Raw genomic sequence first — 10,784 nt, forward strand, 5'->3', positions numbered from 1 at the left:
CTCCCTGCCCCAACCCCACCCCAAGAGCTCCCACTATGTGCTTGGGACACTGGTGTAAAAGTCCACCCCTTGCAGGGCCCTTCTCCACTCCTAGAGATGTCCAGGTTGCTCGGAGCACCCATGGGACCCTGGGCATGCGCACGCACACACACACACACACCCCGTCCCACCACCTTCATCCCCAAGACACGCAGGCCAGCTCTGGGCTGCACACTCGCATTATTTTATTTTGCTTTTCCAGTCTGAAGCTACTATTATGGGCGTTTAGTTATACAAATGACACTTACAAAAAATAAAAGACCAAGACACCCAGAGTGAGATGCATGGCAGAGATGAACTGGTAGGGGGGGCTGGCAGGGGCAGGGCTGGGAGCCAGGGGCCTGGGGGTTCCCCATGGGGCTCCCGGTGGAGGGCGACGCCCAGCTTCATCCCACCCCGAGACCCGAGGAGTCCGGTCGGACGGGGAGCACCGATCACACCGGGGGTTCTGGCTGAGGCGGCGAGGGGACTCAGCACCACCAGATGGGGACAGAGGCCTAGGCAGGCAGGAAGGAGGGGGCCAGCGAGAGCCTCCTGGGGAGGTAGGGGCAGGTTCTGGACTCAGGGGAGCATCCTGTCCCCCCACAACTAGCAAACAAGGAGAGCACCGACTCCTGGAGATGCTGTTTCAAGACTCCTCCACAAGACCCCTTGAAGATCACTCGTGGCTACCACGAGACTTGCCTGGGTGCTTCCAGCAATAATTCTTCATTAAAAAAAAAAAAAATACTGATTTGGTCATTTTCTGCTTCCAGTCAGGCCAGGATGAAAGGAGAGAGAGCAGGGCCCCAGGCCAGAGCAGGATGTGCGGAGGGTGAGCCTGCTTGGTGCAGAGGAGCAAGCAGCAGGCGCTCGCTGGTTGCACCCCCTCCTTCCCGCGGCCTTCCCCAGACACAGGGAAGGTGCACCAGGGGGGGCCCCGATGGCCCAGTTCCTGGGAAGTGGGGGCAGAGGCTCTCGGGAGGGGGCAGGAGATTCCAGTTACACACCCGCCAGGCTCCCAGCCCCCCACTCTTCTTGGCCACTTTGGGAAAATAAGGCTCAGAGTCGTCTGAGGTCAGAAGAAAGGGGTGCCAGCCTCGCCCACAGCAGAGAAGAGAGGACAGAAGGGTCTGAGATCCCTCCGAGGGCCAGGCCCGGGGCAACAGGTAGGGGCACCATTCTTGCTGGGTTTCCAGTTTGAAAGGCAAGGGGCTCGTCACCACGCCGGAGCCCGCCTGGAGAAGAGAGTTATTAGCAGAAGGGTGTGGGCAGGGCGGGGATGGGGCGCTGGGCAGCGGGCTAGTACTCCCAGAGCGTGGCTGGCTCGATGGTCTCAGCGCAGGCCTTCAGGACCCCTGCATGGTCCCCCTTCAGGTAGCGCCCGCCCACCTTGATGGCCACTTTGTTGTAGTCACAGAATTCGAAGAAGAAGTCCACGGGGGTGTCGCTGCTGCTGGTGACCGATGAGTCACTGCCCACTGTCCAGTACTTGCCTGTGGAGTCTGGGGGTGGCGAGACCCATCAGGCCCCAGCCTGGGCCAGCTCCCCACCCCACAATCACGGCTCCAGAGTGGGGTGAGTTCTGTGCTGGGCCCACTCAAGCCTCCCACCCATGCCGGACAGGGGTCTGCACCTCTTCTCCTGACCCAGGGTTGAAGTCCCTTAATTCAGGTGTGTGACCTTCCCTGCCCACCCTTTCCAGAATCCTGTCTCCTTCTGCTCTCCTCCCCTTTCTCTAGCTCGGGGGTTGGGGAGCAGGGAGTCCTCGCTCCTACATGGAGAAGAGGGGAAGGGGACCAGTGGCCACAGGATATCTGTCCCCAGAGCCAAGTCACAAGGCAGCCAGACTGAGCCCCAAAGTGAAACAAAGGGTCTGAGTCCTGTGCCATCACGCTGGCCCCTGCACCCCACTGAAGCCATCCCCCTCAGAACTCACCTTTGATGTTGTAGGCACCATCATTGAACTCCAGCTGGAAGACATCGTAGCTGGAGCGGTTGGCATCCAGGGTGCCCGTGACCTTTCGGCAACCAATGAAGCCATGCTCCCCACGGAACACAATGATGGGACGGTTGATGAGCTTCATGAGGAAAAGCTCCGAATCCCCTGTCCCAGGAAAGGGGAAGGGCAGTGAGCCTCACAGGATGGGACTGAGATGATCGGGGCGTGGCCCACAGAGGGAAAGCAGGGAGCCTGGGGTCACAGGGCATGTCAGCCATGGGAGGCGGGGGTAGGTGCTGGTGAGTGGCTACGAGGTGGGCAGACCCTCCAGAGAACCCGGGACTGGGCTGTGCCCACAGGTGGCTACCTGCTGTCTCCACCGAGGCAGCCAGCTGCCCGTTCTTCTTGGCTGTCACAAACTTGCCATTGGACGCACGCAGTGTGATCCGCCGATCACGCCACTCGATGTCAAAATAGCAGCTGGCGTTCCTGGAGGTGGCAGGACAGGGTCAGGCGGGGCTGCCCCGGGTCCCCGGGCCCCATCCCCCAGGAAGGGCTGGCCTGGGCGGGCGGGGCACTCACTTGGTGGAGGCAGTGGACTGCACGCCCCCCGTGGCCGTCAGCGTCCAGTACTTCCCCGTGTGGGTGCGGAAGGCGCACTTTTTGGTGTCGCGGTCAATCTCGAGCTGGAAAGTCTCCTGGTCGGTCTCCTCGTCTTGATTGGCTGACAGGTCCATACCTGCGGGGAGAGCTTCCCATTGGCACAGGGACCCCTGCAGCCCCAGATCTGGTGGGCCCATGGGGCTGCCACAGGTGGGGGGTGGGGGCAGCAGCTGCCCAGACCCCCCAGCCTCCACATCAGGGGGCAGGACCCAGGACCCAGGCAGAGGGCCAGGCAAGGACTAAGGCCGGCTATGTCTGCCTCACATCATTTCTCTGATGCTAAATGTTTTCTTCCAACAAACCATCCGCACAAAGATGTTCTAGAACCAACTGGAAGAATCTTAATGTGGCCCGGATTAAATATTAAGGATTAATTATTGTTAATCATATCGTGGTTATTTAAGAAAATGGCCTCATTTTTCAGATATAGACAAATACCTCGAGATGAAATGCCCCAATGTCAGGGATTTGCTTTACTTATTTATTTTTTTAAAGATTTTATTTATTTATTCATGGGAGACACGGAGAGAGACAGAGACACAGGAAGAGGGAGAAGCAGGCTCCATGCAGGGAGCCCAACGGGGGACTCGATCCCAGGACTCCAGGATCACATGCTGGGCTGAAGGCGGTGCTAAACCACTGAGCCACGTGGGCTGCCCGGGATTTGCTTTAAATACAACCAAAAACAAAGAATAAAGGGACAGATGGAGCTAGATGGAGGAATATCGCATCCGGGGGAAACTAACATATCATATCCTTCCTGTTCCTGTGTCTAAGTTAAGAGTAAAATGTAATAGCACGCCTTCCTTTCAGGAAATTTACAAAACTCATAAATGGATAAAAATGAAGTCACACGGGCGCATGGGTGGCTCAGTCAGTAAAGCCTCTGACTTGATTTCAGCTCAGGTCATGGTCTCAGGGTCATGAGATCGAGCCCCAGGTCTCCACGAAGCCTGCTTGAGATTCACTCTCTCGCTCTCCCTCTGCCCCTCCCCTCCCGTGGGCATCCTCTCCCTCTCCCTCTCCCTCTCTCAAAAAAAAACACAAAAAGGGGCATCCCTGGGTGGCGCAGCAGTTTGGCGCCTGCCTTTGGCCCAGGGCGTGATCCTGGAGACCCGGGATTGAATCCCACATCGGGCTCCTGGTGCATGGAGCCTGCTTCTCCCTCTGCCTGTGTCTCTGCCTCTCTCTCTCTCTCTCTCTGTGACTATCATAAATAAATAAAAATTTAAAAAAAAATTTTAAAAAAAACACAAAGAAACAAAAAAAGGTCACACATACCCCCATGCCCACCGCACCCAGAACACACTGCAAACAGTGGCGAACACACCCTCCTCGCCTTCTCCCAGGCGCACACACACGCCACAGATGTCGATTTACAGAGGATCTAGGCAACATGCTCACGCTCGTTTCCCTATCCCTAAATCATCTGATGAGACCAGAGGGGGCCTCCGTGCTCCCATGCGCTGCTGCCCAGCAGGGCTGATCTCCGTGGCCATTGTCTTGCTATCTGAGTTGCCTCTTCCAGCTAAAACCTGGAAGTAGGATATTTGGTTCCATAGAACAAATTCACATGCCCCAAGCACCTGGGTTCTAAGCACTGCGACAGCAGGGACATCCACCCACTCTGTGGGCTACCTAGACTCCAAGCTCAAAAGTGTGTGTCACCGTTTGGATCTGGACACCTTTAGGAAGATGGGACCAACATGGGGGGGGGGGGCAGGTGTCCTTTTGGATGAGCAGATGGAGGATGGGGGATGGGGGATCGTCGGTTCCCCACCCGGAACCCACCCATCACCCAGTGGAGGACCTGAGGGCATGAGCCTGTCTTAACCCCCTTCAGCACCAGGGTATGGGGACCTTCACCTCCACGAAAAGGGAGACTGAGGCACAGAGATGGTGTGTCCTTGTCCAAGGTCACCCAGAGAGGTCCCCTGGTGAGCCTCAGGAGGGGAAGTGGGCAAACCCAGGCCTCCCGCCATGCCCTCTTTATGGACTGGCAGACCCAGGGCCCTGAGCCAGATCCTCCTGGAAGCCCTCGGGCTCAGGCCTCCAGGCCCCCTGGGGGCCCTTCCGCCTGATGTCCGCTGACTTACTGGGAGGCGAGGTGGGTAGTGAGCCACACCCACCCACACACCCACAGCGCAGCACTGGGCGAGCATGAGGGTCAACGGGGACTGGGCCCCTGGGCAGCCGAGCCACCAAGAATGGGACCATCCTGAGGCCACTCTGGGGAGCACAACTTGGGGCCAGGAGTCACCAAAAGCTGGTGCACATGCCCCATCCTCACTGCTACAGGGACCCACACCGTGAGCCAGCCCACCCCGGCCGCAGGCATCACCTGCCCAACGTGCGGTACGCCCGTGCATCGGCCATGAGGAAGGGCCCTTCGGGGTACACTCCAGCAGCAGACAGGATGGGGATAGCCAGAGAGAGGGGCCAAAGGGGGGGGAAGGGACCTGGATTACAGGTCCCATCTCCAGCCTCACTCACTCTGCTAGTTCAAAGGGCTGGTCTGAATACAGCCCCTCCCCAGCTGGGGGTAAAGTAGGGGGTCGGGAGGCTCCTTCTCAGGGAGACTGAGGGGGGCAGCCCCATGCTCGGAGCATGGAATCCGTACTGACTTCCTCTTCCTCTTCCCCCAGAGGAAAAGGAGGCCACGCCCAGGGCCACACAGCCGCCACCATCTGCTGAGCCACTCAGCCGCTCAGACCCCATCAGCTGCCCCCGTCAGACCTGGAAGTCTGATGGAGAGGCCTTGGCCAGCTAGGGAGCCACCCAAAGTGGACACCAGGCACCCTCGTCAAAAGGGTCTCCTTTCTGCCAGGAGGTTGGGAGGATTCAGGGGCGTGGTGCCAAGCTGACACCAGGTCTTCCATTCTCAACAGGAAGGGGTGCAGGGGGGAGTGTTTCCCCAACATCCAGAGGGGCCCCTCCTGGCTCCAAGGCCCTGCCCAGACGGGGAAAGGCCCCACTTGGCCTTGGAATCTCTAATTAGAGCTTGGTTACTATGGGAACAGGGTTTTCTTTGGGATTTTTCTTTTCATCAACAGCAGCAGCAGCACTGAGTCACGGGCTGGTGGTAGGAGCGCTGGGGAGGCAGATGCGGGGGCTCAGCACATCTCCTGCCTCCCCCCCTCCACCGCCCTGCCTGTCCCTCTGCCTCATGGCTTTTCCTGTCGCCAGGCTGAGTCATTCCCTATGGTGGCTCAAAGAGGGCACTCCATCCCCCTCAGCCTTAGCAGTTCCCAAATTCCCCTTGATTGTCCAAAAGAGGTGTTCCCCACCACCCCTTCAGCTTAGGGGAAGGGGCCTGGAAGCTTCTGTGGCCCCACTTCCCTTCCCCTCTTTCTACTACCAGACCACTTCAGATCCCTTCTCCTCCTTGCATAGGAATTAGGGACTGAATTACCTCAAATGCCCTGCCTCTTCGGGAGAGCTCTTACACATCCTGCAAAGTCCAGCCTGACCAGCCCTTTCTCAGCCAGCCAGCCAGCCTCGCCTTTGAGTCCCTCTGAGTGGCTGGGAAAGGGCATTTCTTGAGCCTGGAGCCCTAGGACACAGCTGGCCAGATGCAAGGAGGCTGTGAAGCCAAGTGGGAAATGTGGTGAGGTGCGGTCCAGCATGGCTAGAGCCCGAGCAGGTGAGACTTCCAAGGAGCATAGCAGGACACCCAACCTGGGTGTGAAGTGCTGCTCACCCAGCAACCCTGCCAACCTTCATCCCTGCCCAAGCCAGGTCTTCACTTGTGAAGTGGTCACAGCTACAGCATTTCTGAGGACCTGGGATGAATGTATACGACCTGCCTGTCACATCAGTCCTCAGGTGTCAGGACCCCACTCCCTGGTGGCTGAGATGCCTCCTCCCAGAAACAAACCCTCGCTTAAAGAACGAGCCAGGGCAGCCCTGGGCCAGCCCTTTACAGATGGGGAAACTGAGGCCAAGGAGCAGGTTGCAGCTTCAGCAGGGAGCACCCCACCCTCACCAGACCAGGCCTGTGCAAGCCTGTGGGCATGATTCACATCCCCCCAGCCAGCTAAGCCCAGGATCCTCCTCCTTCCTGGCTGGCTTTTCCCAACATGTGTCAGAAGCACAGACACCGCCTCCTTTGCCACGCAGGCCTGTCCAAAATGGCCTCTGAGACACGCCCCCCACCCCAAAGCGGCTCCAGGTCTTCTGGTTTCCTTCCATCCCACCAGGAAGCCTTGGGGTCAGCTAAGATGAAAACAAGATGAGGACCCCAAGATCTGAGGCCAAAAGAGCCCCCCTCTCAGCCCCCAAAGACCCCTCCCCCTGTTCTTTACACCTTTAAACTCAAAGATGAGCCAACATTTCTGACCCATTTCCAGCTGCCCCCACCCCATCAGCCTGAATCACACCATGACTCTCCCAGCAAGCTTTAATAAAGAGGAGAGGGCATCTGCCCAGACTCGCTCTGCTCCTCCTGGCCCCAAGGGCTAGGGCCAGGGTCACCTGCTCCTCCACATCTTCCCCAAGGAAGGCACTGGATGCCGCCAGCAGGCCTGCATCATGCCTGCCTTGGTGAGTATCCATCACGGATCTGGTGGCCCCACTGGCTGTTCCAGTCCCACCTACCAACCTCACAAGCTTTTTCTTATCCATACTGGGCTCTCTGCTCCTTCCTGCCTCAGGGCCTTTGCATAAGCTGCGCCTTTTGCCTGCAACACTGTTCCACAGGCCTGATATAAGCTGCCTTGCATTCATCTTCCAGGTCAGCTTGCAGGTCCTCTTCAGAAGTCGCTCCCCCACACCTGCTGCTCCCCCCCCAGTCTAATCTGGAATCCTGATGTACTTTCCAGACCCCCCCAGGCCTCTGCTCGACACCTCTGGAATGCTGATCATGTCAAGATCATCAGCTACAACAGGGAAGGGTCCAGGCACAAATACTCATTTGTTCACCAATGAACATGTCTCACCTGGTAGGGGCTCAATGTTTGCTGAACAGGTGAGGAATCCTGCCCCACCAACACTGTGTGAGACCAGAAAGGAGAGGCCCACCCACTGTGCCCTGGAGGTTGGGAGGTATGGCGGGAATGGTTCAGAAAAGAGCCTATTCTGTAGTCAAACAGACTCAGTCACGTTGCTTACTTGCTGTGTGACCTTGGGCAAAGGCTTCACCCTCTCTGGGCCAAACCGGCTCATCCGTACAACTGAAATAATACCGCCCAAATCAATCAGGAAGCTCAGGCACAAGACATGGCCATTACCCCACCCAGCCTCCACCCCCTCCAGGCTGCAAGCTCCTCTACTCGGTCCCAGCCCAGAGTCAGGAGGGTGGCCATCAGGATAAAGACAAAACCAGAAGGAGGGCACTGAGCGAGCGACCATCCAGCCATCTCCAGAGGCTGGAGTCCAACTTGCCACTCAGCAGAGCAAGACCCCCACACAGGTCCCTCCAGTGAGATCTCTGGCTGCAAAGAATCAACCGTCTTCCTTGCCAAAGGAGGGACGAGGGTGCCAGAAGGAAGGGAAACTACCCAGGGGGAGAATCTAAGAAGGAAAAGTGGGGGGGCTCATTTCTGGCGCGCAGGCGGGTAGGAAATGGCCAGGCCAGCGGGAGGCCCGAGAAAGGACGAATCGAGTTTCAGCCAATTGTTCCAGGCGGGACACTTGGGGATGGGTTCATCCGAGGGTAGGGGCTTCCCGAGGGACCCGGGCTGGGGTCTCTGGGCTCACCCTAAGTCCGCCCTCCCGATGGCCGCAGAGCTGAGCGCACCAGAGCGGAGCCGTGCGGCGGGCGCAGGGCGGGGTGCCTGGCAGGGTGCCATCCGCGCCACGCCGTCCCGGGACCGGGGCGCGAGGAGGGAGGCCGCCTCCAGGAGAAGCTCGGGACCGGGGCACTGGTCGGGGAACTGCGCGGGGGGTCCTCAGGAGGGGCACCCGCAGAAAACCGATCCCCTCCCCCGCCCGCCCGCATCTGGTTTTCCCATCTGCAGAGACCGAGCAGGACAAAGGGGGCGAGGGAGGGCCCTCTGGAGAAGCCCGCCCCCCTGCTCACAAAGGCCGCGGCCTCGAGCGCCGGGCAGACGCGGGAGGAGGGGCTGGGGGGAAGGGCAGACACTCGGGGTGCACCCCCTAGCAGAGGCCGACCCCTCGGGGCTACACGTGGGGGTGGAGAAAGGCCCGGAGGGCTGGAAGGTGGAAGCGCACCCCGCGGCGATCAAAGGTTCCCCCCATCCCGCCGGCGCTGGGAGGACCCTGGGGGTGGGGGTGCTCCCAGCGCGGGTAGCGACCCTCTCCTCTGCGGGTGAGCTAAAGACCCGCTGACTAGGGGAGGGGTACAAGGAAAGGGGGGAGGGGCGTTCCCCCCTTCCCCAGGGCTGGGCCGGGGAATCAGCTGGATCAGCGCTCTTGGGGAGTCCCAAAGGGGGGGGCTGTGGGGGTTCGGAGGGTAGCACATAGGGCGGCACCTACGCGAGGCCCAGGGAGCCGCAACCCCAGCGCTGGGTGGGGGTGTGCAGCGGCGCCCAAGGATGGGCAAGGCCCCACCCCTCGACCCCTCCTCCCAGCCCGAGCGCACGTCCCGCGACCAGGCGGGGTGGCCGGCGCGCCCAGCGGGGGCGCACCGGGCGTCGCTAGGGATTGTAGCGGCGCCGCGGGCGAGAAAGGGCGGGAGGCTGGAGGTACGGGGGTGGGGTGCGCTTTGTGCAAGGCCCGGGAGAGGAGGGGGCGGCGTCCCCACTCACCCTGGCGCGTGGACACGTTCCTCTCGTTGGCCGCCTGCAGCACGACCTGGGCGCAGCTCTGCTCCAGCGCGAAGAGCTCGTCCTTGCCCACCTTGGTGGCCTTGCCCGCCTTGAGCGTGCCGCTGGGCCCCGACGGCGCCAGGTAGCGGCCTTCGCAGTCGCGGAAGGCCACCTTGCCCGAGCGGAACTCGAGGGTGTAGCCGGTGGCGGGCTCGGGGCGCGCCACGAGGCGCCCGTCGTGGCGCAGGAAGCGGTGGTCGGCGGTCTGCACGCTGTAGCGCTGGTCCTGGAAGGCCAGCGTGATGAGCGAGTCGACGCCCCAGGGCACGTCGCGGTCCACGGCGATCTCGTCCGCTGGCCGCGCGCTCAGGTGCGCGTAGCGCTTGCGGGTCAGGCTGTAGATGTTGACCTGCGGGTGCATGGCGATGTGCACGCTCCACTTCTCAGCCGGCGACACGGTCTGCGCGAAGCACGACAGGCGGTCCTCTGTGCCGCCGAAGTAGCGCCGGTGCGCCTCGGACTGCAGCGACCAGCGGCCGTCGTCGTGCGCCACGATGAGAAAGCGGCAGTCTGGGCCGGGCACCTCGCGCTCGCAGGTCACGTTGCCGTCCTTGTCCGCCGCCAGGTAGCGGCCCAGGTGGCTGCGCAGGCACACGGCCGCGCTGCCCGCCTCGTCGGGAGGCTGCTCCAGCGTCCAGATCTGCTTCTTTTTCAGGCTGCTGGCCGACGCGTTCACCTTGAACCCGAACGCCTCGGCCGTCAGGTACTTGTTGCCGCAGTTGATGAGGCCGAACTGGATCTGCACGGCCTCGGCGGTGCCGTTGGCGGTCATGGTGGCGGCGGGAGGCGGGCGGGAGGGCCCCGGCGCGGCCCGGGAGGTCGGTGGCGGGTCCCCGCGGCGGCGCCCGGCTCCTTTGTTCGCGACCGCAGCCCGGCGCGCACCCTCCGCAGCGCTCCACAAAGCCGGCCCGCGGCGCGCGAGCCCCTTTCTAGGCGGGGTGACGTCAGCGCCGCGAGGCCCCGCCCCCGCCCCGCCCCGGGGCTCGGCGGGGGAGGGGGCGCGGGAAGCTCGCGGCGCCGGCACCGAGGGGCGCGGGTGGCGGTTCCGCCCTCGGCGTCCCCCCGCTTCCGCGCCGCCGGCCTCCGCGGCGCCCTCAGCTCGCGCCGCCGCCCGCGCCCCCGGGTGCCAGGGCCCCACCGCAGCCCGGGACCCCTCGGGGCACCTCTCATCCTGAGCCCCTATAGGGGGGAAGAAGGGCGAGTCGGGTTTGAGGTTGTGACGGACACCGCGAAGACCACAGAACACATCAGTGCTGGGTGGAGGCGGTCCGGAGGCTGCTTGGAGGAGGTGGCCTTCAAGCAGAGCTTTAAAGGAGGGAGACCCCCCACCCGCACCCCAAGGGGCCTGCGGGCCAGAGGGGTCCAGGCAGGCCAGAAGAGCTGGGGGAGGGGCC

The 10,784-nt window shown here is 61.5% G+C and overlaps 1 protein-coding gene across 1 annotated transcript; it reads right to left on the reverse strand.

Annotated features, from left to right (window-relative positions):
* Positions 1 to 202: 202 nt before the first annotated feature.
* Positions 203 to 10,267, reverse strand: FSCN1 (fascin actin-bundling protein 1). The gene is made up of 5 exons (XM_025426291.3): positions 9,331 to 10,267; positions 2,543 to 2,699; positions 2,328 to 2,449; positions 1,958 to 2,125; positions 203 to 1,523 (listed from the first exon to the last, which is right to left on the reverse strand). The coding sequence occupies exons 1-5, from the start codon at positions 10,160 to 10,162 to the stop codon at positions 1,321 to 1,323; spliced, it is 1,482 nt and encodes a 493-aa protein (XP_025282076.1). The 5' UTR covers positions 10,163 to 10,267; the 3' UTR covers positions 203 to 1,320.
* Between the last annotated feature and the right edge of the window lie 517 nt (positions 10,268 to 10,784).

The sequence above is a fragment of the Canis lupus genome, chromosome 6 (assembly GCF_003254725.2).
Source record: "Canis lupus dingo isolate Sandy chromosome 6, ASM325472v2, whole genome shotgun sequence".
Lineage (NCBI taxonomy): Eukaryota > Metazoa > Chordata > Mammalia > Carnivora > Canidae > Canis > Canis lupus.

What these genes read in the sequence shown, in the direction of transcription:
- FSCN1 (XM_025426291.3), bottom strand. Translation starts at nt 10,162, where the DNA reads ATGACCGCCAACGGCACCGCCGAGGCCGTGCAGATCCAGTTCGGCCTC. An exon ending in GAACGTGTCCACGCGCCAGG is followed by an intron (nt 2,700 to 9,330) that starts GTGAGTGGGGAC and finishes CTCTCCCCGCAG; the next exon opens with GTATGGACCTGTCAGCCAAT. An exon ending in TGCCTCGGTGGAGACAGCAG is followed by an intron (nt 2,126 to 2,327) that starts GTAGCCACCTGT and finishes TTCCTGGGACAG; the next exon opens with GGGATTCGGAGCTTTTCCTC.